Source organism: Populus euphratica, unplaced genomic scaffold (assembly GCF_000495115.2).
Source record: "Populus euphratica unplaced genomic scaffold, PopEup_1.0 scaffold5.1, whole genome shotgun sequence".
NCBI lineage: Eukaryota > Viridiplantae > Streptophyta > Magnoliopsida > Malpighiales > Salicaceae > Populus > Populus euphratica.
The window spans coordinates 345,500-369,427 of record NW_011499848.1 but is presented as its reverse complement, the minus strand read 5'-3'; the positions used below and the strand labels follow the sequence as shown (position 1 = coordinate 369,427).

The 23,928-nt window shown below is 29.4% G+C and overlaps 3 protein-coding genes across 3 annotated transcripts in view; all 3 read left to right on the top strand.

Moving 5' to 3' along the window:
• The first annotated feature begins 3,883 nt into the window (after positions 1-3,883).
• LOC105112022 (outer envelope protein 61-like) lies at positions 3,884-8,911 on the top strand. Its single transcript, XM_011007567.1, has 11 exons — positions 3,884-4,173; positions 4,709-4,939; positions 5,123-5,179; positions 5,288-5,416; positions 5,584-5,661; positions 5,763-5,833; positions 6,177-6,226; positions 6,343-6,541; positions 7,118-7,709; positions 8,091-8,234; positions 8,510-8,911. The coding sequence occupies exons 1-11, from the start codon at positions 4,078-4,080 to the stop codon at positions 8,654-8,656; spliced, it is 1,794 nt and encodes a 597-aa protein (XP_011005869.1). The 5' UTR covers positions 3,884-4,077; the 3' UTR covers positions 8,657-8,911.
• A 5,711-nt stretch (positions 8,912-14,622) lies between these two features.
• Positions 14,623-15,988, top strand: LOC105112014 (uncharacterized). Its single transcript, XM_011007556.1, has one exon. It carries the CDS (start codon positions 15,023-15,025, stop codon positions 15,533-15,535), a length of 513 nt encoding a protein of 170 aa, XP_011005858.1. The 5' UTR covers positions 14,623-15,022; the 3' UTR covers positions 15,536-15,988.
• A 5,458-nt stretch (positions 15,989-21,446) lies between these two features.
• The window catches only part of LOC105111998 (SRSF protein kinase 2), a 3,871-nt gene continuing 1,389 nt past the window's right edge, over positions 21,447-23,928 (top strand). The window contains exons 1-2 of the mRNA XM_011007534.1: positions 21,447-22,164; positions 22,628-23,608. Of these exons, the coding sequence (XP_011005836.1) occupies positions 21,964-22,164; positions 22,628-23,608 (1,182 nt within the window). The 5' untranslated portion in view covers positions 21,447-21,963. The remainder of the gene's footprint in view (positions 22,165-22,627; positions 23,609-23,928) is intronic.

The window sequence follows — 23,928 nt, the reverse complement described above, 5'->3', positions numbered from 1 at the left end:
CCGGTCTTGCCGGGTTATTTATTACTTCGACACTCCTGCACTTGGGAGAAGACATCAATCTTTCAGTCGTGTCAAGGCATATGTTTGAATCAGCAAATCAATGTGTTCAATCCATAGTTATTAAACCAAGATCGGCCTAGCGGGTCGACCATGTGGCTGGACCTATCCAGGTTTGTCAAAAGACCGGCCGGTGTGACAACCCGGCGAGTTGACCCATGACACGAACAAACCCGTTTGAGACCCTTTTTTTCATGTGTTTTTTCTCCTATATCCCTCTTTTTTTATATTTTTTTAGTTGGTTATTAACACTTTTTAAAGTTCACTGTATAAATATTAAAAAAGTGTTTTATTTTTTCAATGTGGGATTTGAAATCTTTTAGTATATATACTCTATATTTCCATGAAAAAAGTTATTTTTTCAATATGAGATTTCAAACACTTTCATATATATACTCTATGTTCATAAAAAAAAAGTTATTTTTTTTCAATATAGGATTTGAAACCCTATAGTATATATACTTTATGTTCCTAAGAAAAAAGTTATTTTTTCAATGTGGGATTTGAAGCCCTTTTGTATATATAATATATGTTTACAAGAAAAAAATTATGTTTTTTTAATGTGGGACAAAAAAAAATTTGGTTAAAATACTTTAACTTAAAAGGATAATATAATATCTTTTCAATATGGGATTTAAAGCCCTTTAGTATATATATTCTATGTTCATAAAAAAAAAGTTATATTTTTTTCAATGTGGGATAAAAAAAAATTAACTTAAATACTTCAACTTAAAAGCATAACATAAAATCTTTTCAATGTGGGATAAAATTGTTTTTTAAATATTCTTTTAAATTTAATTATTTACAACATGTATAACCTATATTCATATGGTTTTTTTCTTAATTTTTTCATATGAAATATTAAAACTTTAATTTTTTTAATTTTCCCGGATTGACCCGAGTTAACCCATGAAACCTAAGACCCAACCCCTTGGCTGGGTTAACCCCCAGACTAAGTTTAATAATTATGATTTAATAAGATCATTAGTGATATAAAGCAAATTAATGTGAAATTTGATGATGAATACAAGGCATTGATATTACTAAATTCCCTATCTACTTCTCTTATGTATGAAAATTTGGTTATAACTCTAATGTGGCGAAAAGAAACACATCAATTGGAGGAGATCATTAGTGTCCTATTAGGCTTTAATTTGAGGAAGAAAGGCAATAATGAAAATTCACAAGGTGAAGGGTTGGTGAAGAGGACTATTTAGAAGCATGGTAGAAATAAATCCCAGAGCAAATCGAGAAATAATAAAGCTCAGTCAAAATCCAGAAAGAGCAAAGATATAAAGTACAAAAAGGATTCGTTAAAGTCTGAAAATATAGTGGAAAAAGACTCAGAAAGCGATGATAAAGATATATTTTTTTTATTTCATACAGTTTAGATCATCTCACAAATTCTTGTATATCGGATTTGACATGTTATTATCACATGACACCTAATAAGGATTGGTTAGACACCTACAAGTTAGTTAATTATAGTTCTATTCTAATAGGTAACAATGATCCATGCAAAGTTGTTAGAATAAGGAATATCAAAATTATAATGTTTGATGATGTTATTAGAATATTTTGTGAAGTTCAATATATATCAAATTTGAGGAAGAATCTGATTTTATTAGGCACTTTAAACTATAATGAGTTCAATTTAAAGTCTAAAGGTGAAGTATTGAAGGTGAGTAAAGGTGTTATGATAATGATGAAAGGACATAAATTGCTAGAAATATTTATAAACTACTAGGTATCATAGTTGTAGGTGGAGTTACAATGGTAGAATTTGAGTCAGATAACATAATCTTGTGGCATATGTGATTAGGCCATATAGGTGAGCGTGGCATGATGAACTTCATAAGAAAAATGTATTGAAGGGTGTTAGAACATGCAAGTTTGATTTCTGCATATATTTGTTCTTAGAAAACAAAATAAAGTGCATTTCAAAGCAATCACACACAAGACATATAGGATTTTTTTTGTATGTTCATACATATGTTTTGGGTTTAGTAAGAGTAGTATCACGAGGGAGGATATATGTATTTTATGCTTTTCATTTATGACTATTCACGAAAGGTTTGAGTTGACTTCATGAGATACAAATCAGAAACGTTTGCCAAAGGTGTGGGAAGCTGGAGTAGAAAATCAGACAAGGAGTAAGATTAAATGTCGCAGATCAAATAATGATATTGAGTACATATATTCAAAGTTCATGGAGTTGTGTGAGCAACATAAGATAAAAAGACACTTCACAGTATGTAAGACACCACAACATAATGGTGCAGCAGGAAGGATGAACAAAACTATAGTAAAAAAACAATGTGTCTTAATGAATATGACATGTTTCTAAATTAACAAATCACTTAAGGCATTACTAGATAAGAAAGTAACATAAAAGGTATGGATAAACAGTCCAATTGATTACTCTAGTTTGAGAGTGTTAGGATTTTCAACCTTTATGTACGTGTCTAACGAGGAAAGGTCGAAGCTTAAAACAAAGGTTTACCATAAGCTATGTATTTATTTTTGTATGAGGAGTTATTTGTTGGAGGTCTATAGTTTAGTCTCTACTTGCACTATCTACTACCGAGTCGAAATATATGACAGTGGCTAAGGCTACTAAGAAAGCCTTATGACTTAGGTTTGATTAAAGAATTGGGTATTTAGCAAGGTAAAGTTCAGTTGCATTTTGACAATTAAAGTGTCATTTATTTGGCAAAAAACTAGATGTATCATGCAAGAATCAAACACATAAATATAAGGTTTTATAGCATTGAGGATTTGGTTTTTGTTAATGAACTATTGTTTGAGAAATTTCACACCTTTAATAATATAAAAGACATATTGATAAAGCTTGTTACCACAAATAAATTCAAGCATTTGTAAAGTTTAAAGTTATGATTTTTTTTTTCAAGGGATAGATATTCCTCAAGATGAAAATTATTATAATTTATGACTTATATAATTATGTATGGTTTAATTATCCTAAACCTATATAATCTTACTAATCACTCATTTACTTTTTGTGATCTAACAAGTTCATTCCTTGCTAGAAAATTCAGTTTATTAACTTACTTTTATAAATTTGAAATATTATACTATTGCATTTTAGAGTACATGATGCAGAGAAGGTGTAAATAGAACCTTTTTTTTATTGCGACTGTATAAATATATGTATGTAAAAACTATTATAAGATGAAGTTTATTAAAAGACGATTTGTTAATGCATATATATATATGAGATTTCTTATTATTTATTTCACTTGAAAATAATTCAAATGAAATAAAAAAAAGTTATATTTATCAAGTCAATCATAGTAAATGTGTTTATTTATACAAAAATCAAACTAAAAAAAAGATAGTAAATACAATTTATTCCGTGCATTAACAAAGAGAAATTTAATCTATGCTTATTTTTAATCCCAAAACTGAAATAAAATATTATAATATAGTATAACAATGACTTTTTAATGATTGATGCAATACTAACATATATCTAGCATAGATACTTAGGTTCTTATAATTAATTTAAAATGAGATATAGATGACCTAATTAAACAAGGGAAAACCTGGAAAGGGGACAATTAGAAATATCATAAAGATCAAGGACTTATTCGCTAGTTACTATATATATTAGGGTTCACAATTCGAATTCAATTCTGCTTAATAAATAAATAAATAAATAAAAACCTGAATCCAAAGACAAATTTGCTTAAAAAGTGTCAGGAAATTTTACTATTATTATTTTTTAAAATATTTTTTATTTTAAAATATATCCAAATTATATAAAAATAATAATTTAAAATAATAATAAAAAAAAGCTTTAAAATTTTTTAAAAATATTTCCGAAACATAATGTTAAACACTACTTCAAATTTTGGAAAATTCCTTTCTCTCTCTCTAATAAACAGCTCTCTTAGAAAGCTTCTTTTTCTTGCCTATGTTCTTGTTCTTCTAGTTTCTGTTCTCCGATTCTTTTTGATCTGTTTAAGCATAAGTTGACAGAGAGAAAGAGAGTTGAAGATGTTTAATGGAATGATGGATCCCGAGCTGATAAAAATTGCTCAGGAACAGATGAGTCGAATGACGCCCGCGGATTTTGCCAGGATCCAACAACAGGTTCGTTTGTTTTTGTTGTTCTAAGGATAATTTTGATGTGGGTTTGTTTTTATTTGAATGGATTGACGTGTAGTTTAGTTCAATTTTGAGGGGAACTGCTTTTTCTTTATGAATTGTATGAATTTTGTTTTGGTGATTGTTTTAGCATGGAAAGCATGAATCTTGGCTGTTAATTTTGTGTTTTTTTAGTTATATTTAGCTGAGTTCGTGATTTTTTGTTGATTTTAAATTATGGGTTTTGTTTGTTTTTCTTTGCTTTGTTTGAATCGGTGAAGATTTTAGTCTTTGGATACTGCAAGTTTAATTCTTTGATTCGGGGCATTGACTTAGATGGAAAATAACTGTTCATTAATGGGTCATTAAGCACTTAAGATGAATAGATTGTAGTGCTGCGGTTCTATTTAAACATATAACCTGAACTGAGTTTGTGTAATAGATCACTAGAAACCGGTTGCCAGTTTATCTGGTGTTGTTTACATTTCTGGTCATATTGGTTTTGAGTTTACATTTCTGGTCGTATCGGTTTTGATTGCAGGTAATGTCTAATCCTGAGTTGGTGAGAATGGCATCTGAAAGTATGAAGAATATGAAGCCTGATGACTTGAAACAGGCAGCAGAACAGTTGAAGCACACGCGCCCTGAAGAGATGGCGGAGATTGGAGAGAAAATGATGAATGCATCACCTGAAGAGATTGCTGCTATGCATGCTCGAGCTGATGCACAGACAACATATGAAATAAACGCGGCACAGCTGTTGAAGAAACAGGTAAATTTAAATCATAAATCAGATGATTTGCTGTTTGTGTGCATATTGTGTTTTATGTAGTGGTTACTGTACTTACTACTTTACTAGTGTAAATGTAGAAGGGTAACTAGTGCTGATTTTGCTATTGAAGATGTTGCTGTTTTTGTGTTTATTTTACTGATGTAATTGAATCTCCTTTGGCAGGGTAATGAGCTGCATAGCCAGGGAAAGTTCAATGATGCTTTGCAGAAATATTTGCTTGTAAGTGCTGCTTCTTTATCTTTCTTATTTTATAAGTATCAGCTCTTCTAGTTGCCATGTCTTTTGAATTTTGAACTGATGAAATTCTTTTCCTCCCTTATTTCTTAGGCAAAGCAAAATCTGAAAGGAATTACATCCTCCAAAGGCAGAACACTTTGGTTAGCATGCTCTCTTAATTTAATGTCTTGCTACTTGAAAACAAAGCAGTACAATGAATGCATAAAAGAGGGATCAGAGGTACAACAATCCACTAACAAGTTCAGTTTACATAGAGTGGATAGTAATAATAATTATACTTTTAATATACATTGTTGATATGAATAGGGTTTGTTCCTTTGCTTGCAACTCATTTGGTTTTTGTGTGAGTCTTTCTTCTTTCTGATTGGATTACTGTATCACTTCAGGTTTTGGGATATGACGCCAATAATGTTAAAGCTCTTTATAGAAGGGGTCAAGCTTACAGGGAACTAGGACAACTGGAAGTAAGTTTGTTTGTGCATAGCTTGCAAATGGTAGTAGTGGTTGTAGGATTTCTATGTTTATTGTTTGATAAGATATCTAATGACTCCCTGGTATATGTTAGGATGCTGTATCTGATCTTAGAAAAGCACATGAAGTTTCCCCGGATGAGGAAACTATTGCAGACATTCTAAGGTATTATTTCATCTGGAATTCTTAGACCATTGGCTGGGCCGGAAGTTGTACAGTTTGATATTTACTTCCCATATGGTGTATGTATTGTTAAAGAGTATGGAGTCTTTTCTGTGTTGAGTTCTTAGCTTTAGCTTTTGTATTTTCGATGTCATGTCCTTAGTAGTTCACTTTTAAGTTTCTTGTCCTCTGATTGATGTTTAGGAATTACCAAATCGCCTGACCTTCCTCTGTGTTGTATATAAGGTGTTAGAATTTCCAACACAATGTAAATAATAACAAAATGTAAATAATGGTGCTAGTATTTAATACAACATTTTGATTGTAACGTTAATTGTTAATACAGGAATGCTGAGGAAACATTGGCTCGAGAAGGTGGCCATCATTCGCCAAGGGGTATATTATTTTCCTTTATTTTTTCTTGGTGCTTTGACTTTCTTCAAACACACCTAAAAGTTGCAGGTTCCACTTTCAAATTCTCAATTGACAATTGATTTCTATTTGTTTGATAGGAGTGATAATTGAAGAAATAACTGATGAAGCTGTGACCGTCTCCTCTGAAAACCTCAAGAGTACATCAACAGAGTATCAAGTGCAGCAACCACGGGAAAGTGCTGATATATCTAAAAGTGGAAAGGGAGGTCGCAATGGGAGTTCAGCAACTTATTCAGAGCCCTTGGAGGCTTTGAAAGATGACCCTGAAGCTATGAGGTTATTTTTAATACATCTAAAAATTGCTTGATTTATGTATTTATATGTTGTCACCGGTATTATGTTTTCAACTATCCTCCTTTCTCCTTTCTAGAGATTGTCCAGCAGAGATATTAGATGGAATGTTAAGTTTTTATTCCCCATAGGGATCAATTTATGTTAATCGATCCTTCTTTTTCATTAGTGTAAGTTACCAGAATTTTATTTCTGCAATGAAGGATTACTTACATGGAATGTTAATTGCAGTCTCTCCTGCAAAATAATTGCTGCCATATTTGGTTGTATTTGTCGCAAAATATATCTGATTTTGGTGGTGTTATTGTTATGGCAATTATTTGCAAGTTTGACATGGAGTCAGGGCAAACTTATAAAAACATGCCCAATTTGTTTTGATTAATGAAATAACAAAACAAGGTCAGCATGTGTAATATTTTTATGTCTAACATTTTGAGGCTGGAGGTTGTTTTCTTGCAGCAGTGTAGCCTTCTTTTGCTTTCAATCAACCATCAAATTAGATATTAAGCTTGGTTTTCAATTTGTTTTGATTTTCTGTTTTTCCCTTCTGTCTGATTGTAGGTCATTCCAAAATTTCATATCCAATGCTGATCCTGAAACTTTGGCTGCTTTAAATGGGGCAAGAGCTGGAGAGGTGTCTCCTGACATGTTTAAGGCTGCCTCAAATATGATCGGCAAGATGTCATCCGAAGAGCTTCAAAGAATGTTTCAAATGGCTTCCTCATTCCAAGGGGCGACTCCTTTTACTGCAGGTGGATCTTCAGATAGCAGTTTTAATGGCTTCAAATCTGGTGTGGTTCCTCCAAATGTGGCACCAGACATGCTCAAAACAGCAAGTGATATGATGAGTAAGATGTCACCAGAAGAGCTTCAGAAAATGTTTGAAATGGCATCTTCTTTGAGGGGAAATGGCTCAGTTCCAGCTGCTGCTTCAGCTTTAAACACTGACGGATCAAGTTTGGGTGCTAGGTCAAAACCAACAGAAACTCGAGAAAAATTTGCAGTTAATGGGAATAATGGCATCAGTGAAACTAGTTCCTCAGGTGATTTCTTTTCAAGTTTGAGAAATGCTCCTCCATCAAGCTTTCCTGCCTCAACTTCTGATATGCAAGGACAGATGAGAAACCAAATGAAAGATCCTGCTATGCAGCAGGTATGGGCTTTTCTTGTCTGTGTTTCTGAGTTATTGAATTCTTATCCCAATAAGATTTCCCTTTGCACAGCATAGAATCTCTATATTTATTTTGGTCATTTTGAAATGATCTGATTCGTGCATGTATGTACTTTCAGGTTTTCAAAACATGTATTATTTGCAATTCAAAATATCTCTTTTAGAGGTTGTTCTGACTTTTAAATTTCCTGCAGAAAATTTCCATGCTACAGTAAAGAAAGGCTTGGAGATAATTTGAACTTTTGTAATATGCATCACACAATATTATCTTGCTTAAAATTTTTATAACAATATAAGAATAATATATAAATGCATGGCTGTTTGTGTTTGTGTTGTAATGTCTGGTTGCTTGCAAATTGGCAGATGTTCAAGTCAATGATGAAGAATATGAGCCCAGAGATGATGGCTAACATGAGTGAGCAGTTTGGAATGAAACTTTCTCAAGAAGATGCAGCTAAAGCTCAACAGGCCATGGCATCTTTATCACCAGAGGTCTTGGATAAAATGGTACCTTCTTTGCCATGCTTACTTCCAATGAAATTGCGTGCTTTTCTTTCAAGATACCCCAACCTGGTCCAGTTTTTATCTATAAAATTAAGTGGGGTCAAATATTACTACAAGAATTTTCTCTCTCGTGTATTACTTCAGTACGTAAACTTTTATTTTTATTACAAGTTTGTTCTGAAATAACGTTTCATTAGTTTCATAGTTATGACTTCTTTTTTTATGACCGCCCCACTTCATTGTGAATATATAATGATTTTTCCCATTAATTGCTGCAGATGCGATGGGCTGATAGGATCCAAAGAGGAGCTGAAGGTGCAAAGAAGGCAAAGAACTGGTTACTGGGAAGACCTGTTATAATCCTTGCCATTTGCATGTTGATCCTAGCCATCATCCTCCACCGGCTAGGCTTCATCAGGAGGTAGAGCAGGAATAATAATTTTGATTCATCATTGCTATGCCCTACATGCTCAACTTATAGTGGGTATTGTCATCAAAACATTATGTTCGTGTTTGATGCGAGGACAGGAAAGTATTATGAGGATATAGATGAAAAGGAAAACCCTAGGGATGGAGAGATAACGAGGGTACATGTATTCATTGGGTAAAGAAAGACAGATACCCATAACTTGCTCTGCATGTCATTCTGCATTAATGCTTTCGTTACTTGATTTCTCGGAGCTGTTGGCAAGAGAAGATCAAAAGTAATTGAACTGGTGTCTTTGCATGGCGTGACATGCAAGATTTCATTCCCAAGGATATGAACTTTGTTGTCAGCAATCCACTGAAGAAGACTTGTTGACTTGAAAAAACTCGGTTTCAATCAGGGCTGTTGTACTCGCATCCGAGCCAAACTCATCATGTCTTCGCCTCTAATCTTGTTAGATTTGGTCGGGTCGAGGACTTTCTTTACCTGATGGGTCCCTATCTCTCTCCTTTTTTAAAAATAATTTTTAAAAAAGTAATCCTTTATGAATTATAAAATCAACAAATAACCTAAATTTCAAATCCGTGCATAAAATCCTTCGTATGTAAGGTAAAAATCCATATATTATATTGAAAAATTAATTCACAATTCCTCAAAAAAAAAAGAAGTAAAGAAAATCTAGTGAGGCCGGGCTAGGTGGGTCGGGTAAACCCTCGCCTCTCTCCATATCTTTTACCCCTCACCTCTCTCCATATCTTATTCATCGAGTTGGTGAGTCAATAAAGTTGAATGGCTCGATAACTATTGTTCTTAGTTTCAATCATTCTGAGATCTTGGCAAGATTGAACCATTATATCTACATAGTTGAAACAACTAGAGATGAAAATTAGAAAACAATTTATAATGATACAAACAAGTATCTGTATTTTGCAAAAACAGAACAGAAAAAAATAAGAACAGATCACAACGAATCATCCAACCATGAGGTTAATGTGGGGAGTTATTGGTGGTTCTTGTTCTTTCCCTTTTCTTTTTATTCGAATTGATGGCTTTCGGCCTTTCACCGTTGTAATGGTTTATGATTTTCTTGTTTCTATTTATCATATTCTTGATATTTCTTCTTATGAATTGTACACGCGCGCGTGTATTATGTTAAAAAATTGGATATTCAAACTTTAAAAAATAACATAAATTAGACAAATGAGGTCCTTTTAGAATTTAAAAAAAAAATATTTTGATACAAAAATTTATTTCTATCATTTTACAATCCCTAGTTACGAAGAGGAGAGGGAAATCACTAAAATTTAGCTATGAGAGAGAAGATCGTTGTTCAAGCCATTCCCGATCACCAAAATGAATTTTTTTTGAGTTCGCAGGTTCCATGAGATAAGAAGGGCTTAATGGTGATTGTTTAAAATTTCAGTGTTACCTAAAAAACATATTTAATCCAAGGAAGACAAATATAACTTGTTTTGTTTTTTTTGGACTCCTTTTCAGGTATTTTGAGTTAATATATTGGTTTATAGGTGTTCCAAGAATGTTGATGAGGTGTTTTTGAGTTCAAATAACTTAAAAATAAATTATTATTATTTTTTTACAAAAGATACTCTCCCCTGATTTTCCAGCCATTACTAGGTCGTCGGAATCTCAACTTGCAAGTGATATGTTGTTTGTGCTTCTTTTTTTAAATATCGTCTATCCCTTTAAAATATCAAAAAAATAAAATCAAACCAAGACACACGAGCCTAGACCTGAAAGCTTACTCATGCACTTGAGCTTTTCCTTGCAATGACTCATTCATGTTAGGTCATAGGTTATTTCTTGGCCCTCTTCTGATTTTTTTTTAAATATATATACATATATATAAAAAAAACAAAAATTATTAAACTCAATTGAGTACATGGCCTAAAATACAAATTTGACGAGTTAAACCACAACATTTGAGTTATTATATATATATATATATATATAATATTGCTTTTTATAATTGATATCTTAATGTTTTTTTTTCTTAAATAAGTTTTAAATTTATTTCAATTTATATCCCTCCTTTGTTATTTGTTTTCTTCTTATTTAACCTTTTTTAGATAGAGAATTGTTTTTAATGATGTTGTGTGTATTTAATTTTTAAAAAGATTATTCTGATTTATCTGTAATTTTTTTAATCTTTTATATAGATGAACTTTATTTTTTAGAATAAAAAATATTTTTTTCATTTCTATTATCATTTGATTGAATAAAAAAAATAGTTTTAATAAATAAATTTAGCAGGCACAACCGAGTAAATATCTCGTATTGAGAATTAAATATCTTGATCTATACATATCTCTTGATTTTTTTATTTTTTTAGTTATCATTAATGATTTTTTCTTGATTTTTAATATGCATAGTTCTTGATTTATCTGATTATATATATACATAAATGTTTTTATTTACATATTTTTTTATGTATAAAAATATGTTGAGAAAGCCAATACATATGATTTTTTTGCAAAATATATATTTATAACCTCGGGGTAAAATAGCTAGTATTAAAAACAAAACTAAAAAAAATTAAAAAAAAAAAACATTGTTCGCTTATATACAGTTCATTGTGGACGGAACAATGTATTCTCCTTATTGGCCTTTAAAAAAGCTCTTTGCCATTTGTTTATAGGTGAAATAGACTTTGCTTGGGACAATTTAGGTATTCTAAAATTGATTGGGGGTAGAATGGGTATTTTGCATTTGGATTGTATAGTAAATTTATAACACTACCCTTAAAAGAAATCAATTTTTGAAATTCTACTCAGGGTTAGCTTTGAATTTTTTTAATTAAAAATACATAATAATATAGACAGATGGAGAACTTTTTTTGTTATTTTTAATATTATTGCACAGTAAAAAAAATCTTGATGCACTTGGTGTTAAAATAATTTAACTCTAACAACTTTTTTTTTCTTGGTATTTGCTTTTTTTTTATTTCAAATCAACCTCTAAATTTTTATTTTATTTTTATTTAGTCATTTTTTTGTTATATTTTTTTAAAAAAATAAAAGAGTCCGTTTTCAAGTGACCGCCTTGTCAGCGCCGTTCATCTTCATTTGCCGGCAAAATAAAATGAACAAATCATTTTAACTTGCGATTTTTTATTTGGGAGATGGCAAAATCGCTACCGTTCATTCACTATTTTCGTGGGCATCATCACTTGATTTGATAATTATGATGCTTTTTTCCCCAATCTCAGTTTAGTTTGTCTTCTTCGTCGGTTTTTGGAAGTTTCCTGAAAAAAATTAATTTAAATTTTTTATATTTTTAATTATTTTAATATATTAATATTAAAAATAAATTTTTAAAAATAAAAAAATATTATTTTAATATATTTTTAAATAAAATATATTTTAAAAAATAATTATTAACACTCAAGTAACATTTCTAATTTCAGTTTTAAGTAAACATAACTCGCTATCAGTTTTAAGTAAAAATAACTTGCTATCGCTACTAGATTGTTATACCTCCTACTTTATTCAAAAAAAATATTTATTAATAATAGTATTCATATTAGTTTATATATATTTTGATTAATTTTATAAAATTTAAAATTTATAATTATATAAATTTATAATAATTATAAAATTTATAAAACTTGAATTGATAACCTCTAAAAAATAAATTTAGAACATAAACAGTTAAACAATACTTTTAAAATTAATCCTTTTTAATTTAAGTAATTTCTTTTTATTTGTATTTTCAATGTAGCGACCACTTAAAACTTGTGAGAGCAATTGTTATTAAACAGTATGCTAAATTATCTCAGTGATTTAATAATAACTTTTAACTTAGATTAAATTTCAAATTAAATGGATGAGAATTAATTTAATGAACCAATTACAATCTTATTTAATTTAAAAAATATAATTTTAAAATAATTTTGTTTTAACTTAAAAAAATCTTAAAATATTATTTTTTATTAATTTAGATTAAATTTTATTGTAAATTGAGTTTAATAACTTTATTAATATGAGAATAACATGAATGCATAAATATATGATTTTAAATTATGTAAAATAAATATGGTTATTTGATTATGAAATAAAATCTAGATGATAATCAAAGAAATATATAATTTATTATTAATATGAGCACCTCAAGTAAGTAATTTATGGCTTGCCTATGTAATCAAAGATTTACACCCATCACAAGTGTTTTAAAAATATTTTCATGATATATTTGCAGGATGCATTGTGTTCAAACTTTAAACTTTAAGAGAAAGAAAATGCTTTTAATTAATAAATTTTATTTCATCTCTATTAGAAATTAATTTAGGTGACCTCTTCACAATCCCTTCATGCCAATTTATTCAATGTAAATTGAGATTAACATTAATAGTAAAACTTTTTTAATTCTAAAATTAACCCTATATATTTACAATAATTCGAAGAATTCTTTGTAAAAACTCCCAAATTTGAGCATGATCAACTTACCATCTCAGCATGATTATTCATAAAGTGCCCAGGATCATCATTACTTCCACAAATTCGAAACCAAAGGTGGTAATAATAACCAACTATTTTTAATACACAAATTAAAATCATAATTTATTCTTTTAAATTCACCACGAACAATGCAAGAAAGACCTTCCTATTTCTGATATATAAAATGATAATTTTTTATTCAATTAATTTTTATCATATCTTAAATTAACACCGTACAAGCTTGATATATTAAAAATAATTTAATAATTCACAGATACATGTTGAGAGGTATTAGTCACGTAATTAATTATTTTTATTGTTGTTAAATTCACAAATTAACTTATAAAATTATATATTTTTATCAGCAAACATCTATTTAATATATAAAAACAGCTAAAATTCAAAAACCAGTAAAATTAGTAAACGTGATTTGATTTTATAAGTTTAATAAATTTATAATATGAATCAAATCAAGTTTAAATTTGAAATTAAAATATTAACTGATAAATTTTATGAGATTCAACATGTCTATTAAATTATATATTAAATAAAATTAAAAATTTTTAAAGAAATATTATAAATATAAAAATATATTGCAGTAAATTTTCATATAAAAAAGGTTTGAGAACATTATATATCAAACTGTCAAAGTTAGACCTAAGTTTATTTACTGGAAAGTAAATTTTGAGAAATTAAATTATTTTTTAATTTAATAAAAAATAAGTTAGAGAACACTTTCCAGTATTCGGTTATATCATATAAAATGAGCTGAAAAATAACTTATTAATATTTTATTTTTCTTAAATTTATTAAAATAATAATAAAATCTTACAAATTAAAAATTAGAATGAAAATAAAATTGAAAAAAATAATTTTATAAATTATCTCAAATAAAATAAATAATAATCAAAATAATAGACATCAAATCTAAAAAATAAAAGATGAAAAAATAAAATAATAATAATTAACATTTCATAAATTATTTTAAAAAATAAGTAACAATAAAAAAAATAAGGACCAAATTTGATAGATAAAAAATTTTGATAAAAAAATGATAAGAAAAAAACAAATAAAAATTATAAAAATGAGAACCAAAGTTAATATAAAAATTAAATTTTAAGAGATAAAATTAAAAAATAAATATTCAAAATAAATAGCAATTAAAAATTTGAGAATAAAATTTGATATAATCAATAAGTAATATGATATTTCTAAATTTTTTATTACTTTTAAAAAGTACTTTCTTTCAAAAAATTTTAGAAAAACACTTTCTTAAAAATTAAATCAAAATTTTTTATTAAAAAATATTTTTTTATTGACATAAAAGTACTTTTTATTAATTAACCTTTTAATATTAAATAAAAAATTAAATTTTTAAAAATTAGTTTCCAAAAAATACTAACTGCCTTAATAAATGAACATTGCGGATTCCTTTCCACGGGCTTTTTTTCCCCCCTCTTAATTTCATGGGTCAAAAAGAGACCAATCATTTATCAATAACAGATAACGAATCAACATAAATACCTAATCAAAGCTCTACAAAGAAAACTCTTCATGTCCGCGTTTAAAAGGACAAAACCCACCCCTTTACTCGCCTTGCCTCTCGTTTCCCATCACCGCTTCTTCAGCCATTTAAACCTGATCATTCCCTTATTAGTACCTCCTCTTTGATCTGTTTAATCTCTCTCAAGACTCCAAACAGAGGGAGAAAGAAAGAAAGAAAACCCTTACTTTCTTTCCTTTTCTTGGCTATTAAAAAATGGCTTTTTTTCTAGAAAGTTGTGCCCTTTCTTGAAACTTTGTTTAACTCCTGAATCCCATTAATGCCCAGGCTCCACTTCAAGAACCCAGGAAAAAGAGAGTCTTGGATTTTTATAAAAAAATTTCTGGACTGGCTGAATTGACTCAGTATGATTGGACAGGGACTTCTTCTGCGATCACCTTCTTCGAGCCAAAGGTTGCAGCCTTCGTTGAAGGAAAAGACAGTGTCAAAGATGGTGCCGGGAGGAGAGAGGAGGGAGAGGAATCCGGCAAGGGCGAAAAGGCAGAGTTTTGGTGAGGTGGCAGGTGGCACGGCTGCGGGGTGTGCGGCAGTGTGTTGCTGCTGTCCATGCACGGTGATAAACCTTCTTGTTTTAGCCGTCTATAAGGTGCCGGTTTCCTTATGTAAGAAAGCCAAGAAACGACAGCGTTTGAGAAGAAAGCAGAAAGAAAGGTCCCTGCTGTCTCGCGCGAGCAGTGGTCTGTCCAGGGATGAGGGATGGGAGAAGGAGGCTAGAGAGATTATGGAGAAAGGGAAATGTTGTGATCAGCATAATCATGATCCTAATGGTGAAACTGATGCCGTTGATTTGGAGAAGGAAATGTGGGACCAGTTTTACAATACTGGGTTTTGGAGGAGTCCATCTCAAATAGGTACATAATGGATGATGCATCATTGGTGTATGGTATAAAGTAATTTGCTGTGGGATTGTACTATGACGGTGGTAAAGGGGTAAAAATTCTGGGGGCATTGAACTTGATAGTGATAGATTATGGGATCGGATTTGTACTTTGACAGGAAGGGTACAAATTCGAACTGGGTTTTGTTTGTGGTCCACTGTGGGTTCTTGGAGATTATTAACTTATGTGGAAGAACATGAGTTCTGGCTTCTGAGTTCTTTTGACCATGAAGAAGTCTATTGAATGCAATGCGGAGATGCCCCATTTTTATTTTTTTCTGCTGGATAATTGACATTTGCTCGATTGTCTTGGCTTCATTCATGGGTTGGATAATCAAATGTCGAATGTTATTTGACATTTGATTATAAGGGATTCTTGTATGTTATGAAATCCAATTCCACCATCAATAGACCTTTTAGCTTCCCAGTTTTATACTTGGTGTTCTTCACTTGTTTTTGCCCTTTTATGTTCATTTTGTTTCTGGGTTTTGCTTGTTTCTGTGTTGAATATATATAGCCCAGTAACTCTATCTTGGATAGGAGAAATTGATGGCTGAGACTAATCTTTCAGTACTTTCTTTGGTCTGAAAAGAAGGACAAGCCTTCAAGTTGTGGCCGGGAATAATATCACTGAGTTTTTCAGACACTTGACTCGATAGTTTCATGATTTCTGCCGGACTGATGGGACTCCTGTAAACGAAGGATCTTTACCTTGCTTTGAGTGCCTTTGTTTTTTAGATAATTTTTGTAATTATAATTTTAAAAAAATAAGTTTTTGAAAAATATAATTAATTATTATTAGTTAAATTTAAATATATTATTGATAAAAATTATAGTTGAAGTTTATTTATGATAAAAAATATATATAATTATTATTATTTTTTAAAGTGTTTTTTATTTAAAAATGTATTAAAATTGTATTTTTATTATTTTTTAAAAATTATTTTTAATATTAGTACTTTAAAATATTTTTTTAAAAAAAATATTAATTTAAATTAAAAAAAATAAAAATTAAATTTTTTTAATAATACTTTTGAAATGTAAAAATAAATATAGTTTTAGGAATTTTTACGAAAATTAGTTATAAAACATATAAAAACTACTATATAAAATAAAATTTTAACCTTAATTTTTTAATGAATTCCATAATATAAATATAAAATACAGTTTGATTTGTTATAATATATTGTTTCGCCGCTAACACAACAACAACGTCGATGTTGAAGAAGCAAAGAAAAGAGGCTTTCATTCCTCTTTGCAGTCTCAGAGATAAAGTGTCTGACTTTCTCTTGGCTTTACAATCACTTTCTTTTTCTTTATTATTATTATTATTATTATTATCTGTTTCATTTTACCCACATTTTAATGCAAGTAGGTCTATGAATTCTTAGAGAAATGATAGTGGTGGAGGCTCCCAATTGACTATAATAATTATTCAGCCCCGGTTTGCGGGGTCAATTTTCCCTTCTTTCTTAGCTGTCTCTATATCTTGCCAGGTAATATATTACCGAGCTTTCCATTAATTAAAATCCACAGGTAATTATTTCCATACTAAAAAGGCATCAGTGCTGGTTTAATTTAAATTATATAATATAGGATGGGAACTTTCAACATTTGTGGCGGCGTCTGCGCATGTTTATTTCTGTGTTTTAAAATGTTTTAAAAAAATTTAATTTTTTTTATTAATATTTAATTAATATATTTTTAATATTTTTAAATTATTTTGATATATTAATATCAAAAATAATTTTTAAAAAATAAAAAAAATTATTAATATAATTTTAGTATAAAAAATTATTTGAAAAGCAACTAAAACAGTAAAACACAATCTAAGAATTTTTAATATTTTTTCACTTTTTTTTTCAATTAAATAAAACACTACAATATTTTTTAAGATTTTTATGTTTAGGCAGCGTCATAAACTTAATTCTTATTGTAAATATAATATTAAAATCTCTATGCGTTTTAAGCATATTTGTTGTGTGTACCCAGTCAAATATAATTAATAAATCAAGCAGGTTATTTTCGAGGTACATACGATAAGTTGGGCAAGTTATTTTTTAATTTTTAATTTTTAATTTTTAAAGTCCATTGATAATAAACTGGGCAGGTTAATTTTCGAAGTCCACTGACTTGTGATTTTTTTGTAAGGCCGAACGAAAAGTTACAAAGAGAACGAAACAACCGTAATTTGTAACCCAGTGGGCTTCGAAAATTAACATTCTCAATCTGCCTAGAAGGCCACATTGCCTAAGTCAAGTTTGGACCTCGAAAATGGGCTTTTAAGGGCTTAAGTTTTTAAAATCTAGATTTTTAATGGGCTTGTAGATATCCTTTTTCTTTTCAGACAGGGATTTGCGGCCTGGTTTTTTTTTTTTTCATATATACCCACCACCTTTTTTCAAGGCATTTTAGGACTGTTGGAGAAGATTTTATAGTTATTTTTTAAAATATTTTTTATATTGTAATATATTAAAATAGTATTTTTTTTTATTTTTTAAAAATTAATATATTAAAATGATACAAAATATAAAAAAATAATTTTTAATCAAAACAATTAAATTTTTGCTATGCCTTTGTTATATCTTGTTCTTATAATGTGTTTTTGAGAGTGTGTTAATGCTTTTTATTCTAAAATATATTAAAATAATATTTTTTTATTTTTTAAAAATTATTTTTGATATTAATACATCAAAATAATCTAAAAATATCAAAAATATTAATTTAAAATTAAAAAAAAATATTTAAAAAAAAAACACTTTCAAAACACAATACCAAACAAATCAAAATAAATCATTTTTATTGAAAAATACTATAACACAAAAGACCTAAATAATTTCATCGTGACATTTAATTCCTTTATAACTAAATTATTTTTCATTGTTCCGGATCGCCAATACATATTCCAATTAGTTTATGTGTCATTAGAGCTAAATCCCTTCTCCAAACATGTTGAAGCACTTGAGCATCACAAGCAAGCTAAAATATTGAGCATCCAACAAGGGTGTTCAAGATGAATTTGAGATTAACATCGAAGATAGAAGGGTGTTTGAGGATTGTAAGGAGGAATTTAGAGAAATGTTGAAGAAATTTGTAATGATGAGGAAGGAATCTCGTTGAGTATTTTGAGTTAGGGGAGATGGAGGGTAGGGTAAGGACATTGAGTGTTGAGACGATGGCAATAATTTCCTATGTGTTTGTAAAGAAATGCAATGAGAGAGCGGCGGCGAGTGTGTTCAATAATAGCTTGTTTGGTATTGTATTGTATTAATAGTTATTTTAAAAAATATTTTTTATTTAAGTTTATAGGTAAATTCTTATATATTTTTAAACTTTATTTATTTTTTATATTGTCCTCTCAAGTTTTGTTGGTATATTCTTTAAATTTGTTTCGCTTTGCATACAACTAGAGATCATTTTTATGTTAAATTAAAAATTAATGCTACAAGATAGAATTTTAATTTATAGCTAAGAAATTAAAATGACAAGGATAAAGATTAACAAAAAAGAAGAAGTTGATTTAAATTTTAAATACAAAGTATCTTAATAAAGTGATTGAATATAATTTTGAATGTTTTTAAAATTGATTAATGCGTAGAAAAAAGAGAAAAACTCACTTGATACAAGTGTTCATGTTTGAGACTTGTTAATATTTCTTTGATAAAATCAGAAATCTATGCTCTTTTTTTTCATGAATATATCTTAAACTTTAATATTTATATAGAGACATTGAACATATTTTAAAATATGTGAGTAGGTTAAACACATATACATGCATTGTTGCATGGAGATAAACCAACTCGTACTTTATGTCTTATCACTTTTAATATTATTTCATCTTTATTGTTTGTTTTTTTGTTTAATATTTCACAACTAAACGCTCATTTAATGGAGTTATTAAATTTAGTTTGCCCTTTATGAAATTGGGTTTACCCAATATTTTATTTGAGTTGGGTTTTAAAAGATAAGGAAAAAATTTATGTAGTCAAAGTCAACCCATCATTCTCTAATCCGATTAAAATTTATTTTGATTTTTTTAAAATAATTTTGTTTTTAATTTTTTAAATAAAAAATTAAAATAGATTGACTTAAATAAATCTGGATTAACTTCAATTGCCTTGGACTAATTCTTGTTTAATAAATTTGTCCTTTTGATTACTTGAAAATCTTTTATAAAATATTAGTTTCTTAAGTTGCGCCAGGTTGTGGGTTGGATAAGGATTTTTTTTAGTTTGATAAAAATATTTAGACTGCAAAGATTTTTTTAGGCATTGCTATTAAACTTAACACGATAAATGAACTTTTAAAAACTCATGATTTAACTTCTTATCTGATCTAGGTTTCAAATTAAATCGTGTAAGAGTTATTGCAATGCAATTGAATCGATTTAATGGATTCGAAGACAACCCCAACAACCAGTAAAAAATATGGTTTAATTTTAAACAAAATTCAAGATCACACATACATTTTTTTAAGATTGAAACAATTACATATTAGATTGACTTGGGTTTTGTAACTTAACCCACCAAACTTGTGATTTGGATCATAAACTCTATTGAATTTAACATCCCGACTTGGTGTTAAGATAACAAAAAAATAAACACTTGTAAAATTAAGCACCAGCTAAATATTAGAATATTTATTTGAAATTGCGATAATCTAATGAAAAACAAACTAAAATAAATTATGAATATCAATTCAAAATCAACTAAAAGTTAGATGATAAAATTAATAACTAAAAAAAGTAAAAAGGAATTCAATTGAAAAAAAAATTGAAAGATAGAATTTTTCTAAATGAATTATTTAGCATGGTTACCGAACTCGATCTAGCAGATTAATTTTAAAACCTTTTGACAAAAATTCTTACCTAATTTGAGTTTAACATTAACTTGTATGAGAGTTGATCCTAGATGACCATGTCGAAGTGATGAGTCCAAAAATAATTCGGCCCACTAGTAAAAAAAAATAACTTGACTTAATTTTTTTTTAAGATGTCTTTTTTTTTAAGGCAATAACATACTGAATCAATCTAAACTCTGTAGCCTAACTCAAAAAACTTAAACTGATAACCCGGATCATAAACTTCACTAGGTTTAAATTTTTTTAAATTATTTTTAATTTAATGATATGATAATAAAAATAAACATTTATAAAAATTAATCACCAACCAAATGTTGAGATATTTGTATAAGATTACAATAATTTTATAAAAAAAAAAATCAAAAAAAAATATAATAATTAATTCAAAATTAATAAAATATTAAATGGTAAAATTTAAAGAAATAATTTTAAAATATATGGGTTGATAATTAAAAAAATAAAAAGTTTGAAAAAAACCATGGTGACCATTAGTTAGTTACTAAGTTCAAATGAATAAAAATCCCTATTTAGTTTTTGTTAATAAGTTACCAATTAGAAAAATAAACCACACCATGTCCTTTGCATTTACATGGTAATCCTTTTATGAAAAAAATAAGTTACCTAATTCAGATTATATCTTTTTTTTAACAAATAAAAATTTATTTAGTAATCGTGGTAATTATTATTTGTTAAAATATTTTTTATTTAAAATATATATTAAAATAATATATTTTTAATTTTTAAAGTTTACTTTTAATATTAATTAATTAAAATCATTTAAAAATATAAAAAAAAAATTAATTTTTTAAAAATAACATATTAATTAATTAAAATGATTTAAAAATATAGAAAAAAATTAATTTTTTTAAAATAAATTAATTTTTTTAAAATACATAAAATACAAAAGTTTTTAAAAATATTTTTAAAACATAAAATACAAAAGAATGTTATTAGGGATACCCAGATGCCGGCCCAGAATCATCATACACCACTTGATTACTTGAACCCACATCGTAAATGTTCGTTGCTTTAATTTCCCGGCAAGACTAGCTGTAAGTACAAAGTATTATAAAACTCTCTCAAAAACCCTAATTCACTTTTCAGTTTTTACCTCAGCAGCAGCAACCACCACCACAACCCACACTCAAGAACCATTTACTTACCCTCTCCCTCCCTCCGTTCCCCTCTTGTCTCTAAAATTGAACAAAATTCCATTTCTGAATTACCCATTTGTAAAATTTCTTTAATTTGCTTCGCAAATTCACTTCCTTGTCAAATTCACTCAACACCCATCTCGTGAAAGTAACCCGTTTGACAAAAGTTTGCTGCTTTTCTCTTCCAGTCTTCTCAATTTTCTACTTGTTCGTCAAATTCAATCAAAACCAATCTCTCAAAACTACTTAGTCGATTTTGACCTCCAAAACCATCCCTTTATTTCTTGTTTTCGTTCTCTAACCAGAAAACCCGTTTTGCAATCTCAGAGACTTAGCAGCCTGGAAGATTTTTTTCAGCCTACTCTATATTAGTTGGATTTTTCTGTTGTTGCTTCAATGGCAGAGGATAGGAATGGGGATCGAAGCGAAGAGAGTGATTACACTTCAGAAGATGAGGGAACGGAGGATTATAGGAGAGGAGGGTATCATGCTGTGAGAATTGGTGATACATTCAAGAATGGGAGGGATGTGGTGCAAAGCAAGCTTGGTTGGGGTCATTTCTCTACTGTTTGGCTCGCTTGGGACATTCAAGGATCGGTATGTTTTATGGCCTTTTCTTTTCTTTTTTCTTCTTTAATCAATAATGGGGAAGTTGTGTGTTTTGGAATCGAAATTCCAGTTTCTTATGCTTGGTTTTCCTTTATTTTGTTGTTCTAAAGACTCCTTTTGTTGCTAAGGAAGATCATGGAAAGAAATGCTAGATTTTGAATCGGATGGAGTAATAGGGTTTGTTTAGTATAAAACGAGGGGAAAAAAACGTGAAACGATAGTAAGATGACAGTGTTGGAGTTATCATAAACTACTGAGGGTATGAATTGTGGATTTAATGGAGGTTGTAGACACACACCATTCAATTTAGTTTTTTTTTTTCAAGTAATTTTTTTGTTCTTCAAGATTTAGGTTATAAGGTGCTTTATTAGATAATTTCATGATTGAGGAAGTTGTCATTAGTTTTTATTGTTTGACTACGTTAACAACACGAGAAATTCATTGTTTGAAGCGTTATGTGGCTTTGAAAGTTCAAAAGAGCGCTCAGCACTACACTGAGGCAGCGATGGATGAGATAAAGATCCTCAAACAGATTGCTGAGGGAGATCCTGATGATAAAAAGTGTGTCGTCAAGCTTTTGGATCATTTTAAGCATTCAGGGCCTAATGGACAGCACATATGTATGGTTTTTGAGTACTTAGGAGATAACCTTTTGACCCTTATTAAGTATAGTGGTTACCGCGGGGTGCCTCTGCACATGGTCAAAGAGATATGCTTTCATATGCTGGTGGGCTTGGATTACTTGCATCGCCAGCTTTCAATTATACACACTGATTTGAAGCCAGAGAATGTCCTGCTTTTCTCAATGATTGATCCATCAAAAGATCCGAGAAAATCAGGTGCTCCTCTTATCCTTCCAACCAACAAGAACAAAATTGTGGCTGAATCTAGTTCTTCGAAAGAAATTAAGAGTTTGAATGGGGATTTGACAAGGAATCAAAAGAAGAAAATCCGAAAGAAGGCTAAGAAGGCAGCTCAGAGTTGTACACAGACAGAAGCCTCTTTGGAAAATGATGCTGATCCCAAACCATCTAGTCCTGAAGATTCTAATGCTGATGTGAAATCAAATGAAGATTCTTTTGAGGAACAATCAAATGGTTCTGTGATTAAGGATGATTCAGCAAATAGTGATGGACAGAAGGATGCTTGTCAAGCAAAACGCAGTAGAAGGGGGAGCCGCTCCACAAGGCAAAATCTCTTGGCAGCTGCTGATCTAAAGTGCAAATTGGTTGATTTTGGAAATGCTTGTTGGACGTACAAACAGTTCACAAGTGATATTCAGACAAGACAGTATAGGTGTCCAGAGGTTCTTCTTGGATCTAAATACTCCACTCCAGCAGATCTATGGTCCTTTGCTTGCATTTGTTTTGAGCTTGTCACTGGTGATGTCCTTTTTGATCCTCACAGTGGTGACAACTATGATAGAGATGAGGTATGTGCTGATGCTGCAATGTTTTCCCGCCTTACCCTTTTCATTCTTTTCTGCCATGCATCTGTTTAATTAATCAATAATGCCCTTCTCTTTTCAGTGAACGGAATTTTTCTTCTTCTTTTGGTGTCTAATTCATTGGATTTGCGTTTCTATAAAATATTCTCAAACTGTTGTGGATGTTAGAACTTAGGGAGTGGCTTTTGCCTTATCAGACTAAAGTTAACCAGATATTTTGCTTCACACATACATTAAAAAGGGAAAAAAAATATAAGCGTGGTTGTTGAGTGGGCTACTTTCGGGCTCTGATTTATTAATCACCC

Coding starts and splice junctions, on each gene's coding strand:
- LOC105112022 (XM_011007567.1), top strand. CDS start 4,078: ATGTTTAATGGAATGATGGATCCCGAGCTGATAAAAATTGCTCAGGAA. Junction 4,940..5,122: donor CACAGCTGTTGAAGAAACAG/GTAAATTTAAAT, acceptor CTCCTTTGGCAG/GGTAATGAGCTGCATAGCCA. Junction 5,662..5,762: donor GGGAACTAGGACAACTGGAA/GTAAGTTTGTTT, acceptor GGTATATGTTAG/GATGCTGTATCTGATCTTAG.
- LOC105112014 (XM_011007556.1), top strand. CDS start 15,023: ATGATTGGACAGGGACTTCTTCTGCGATCACCTTCTTCGAGCCAAAGG.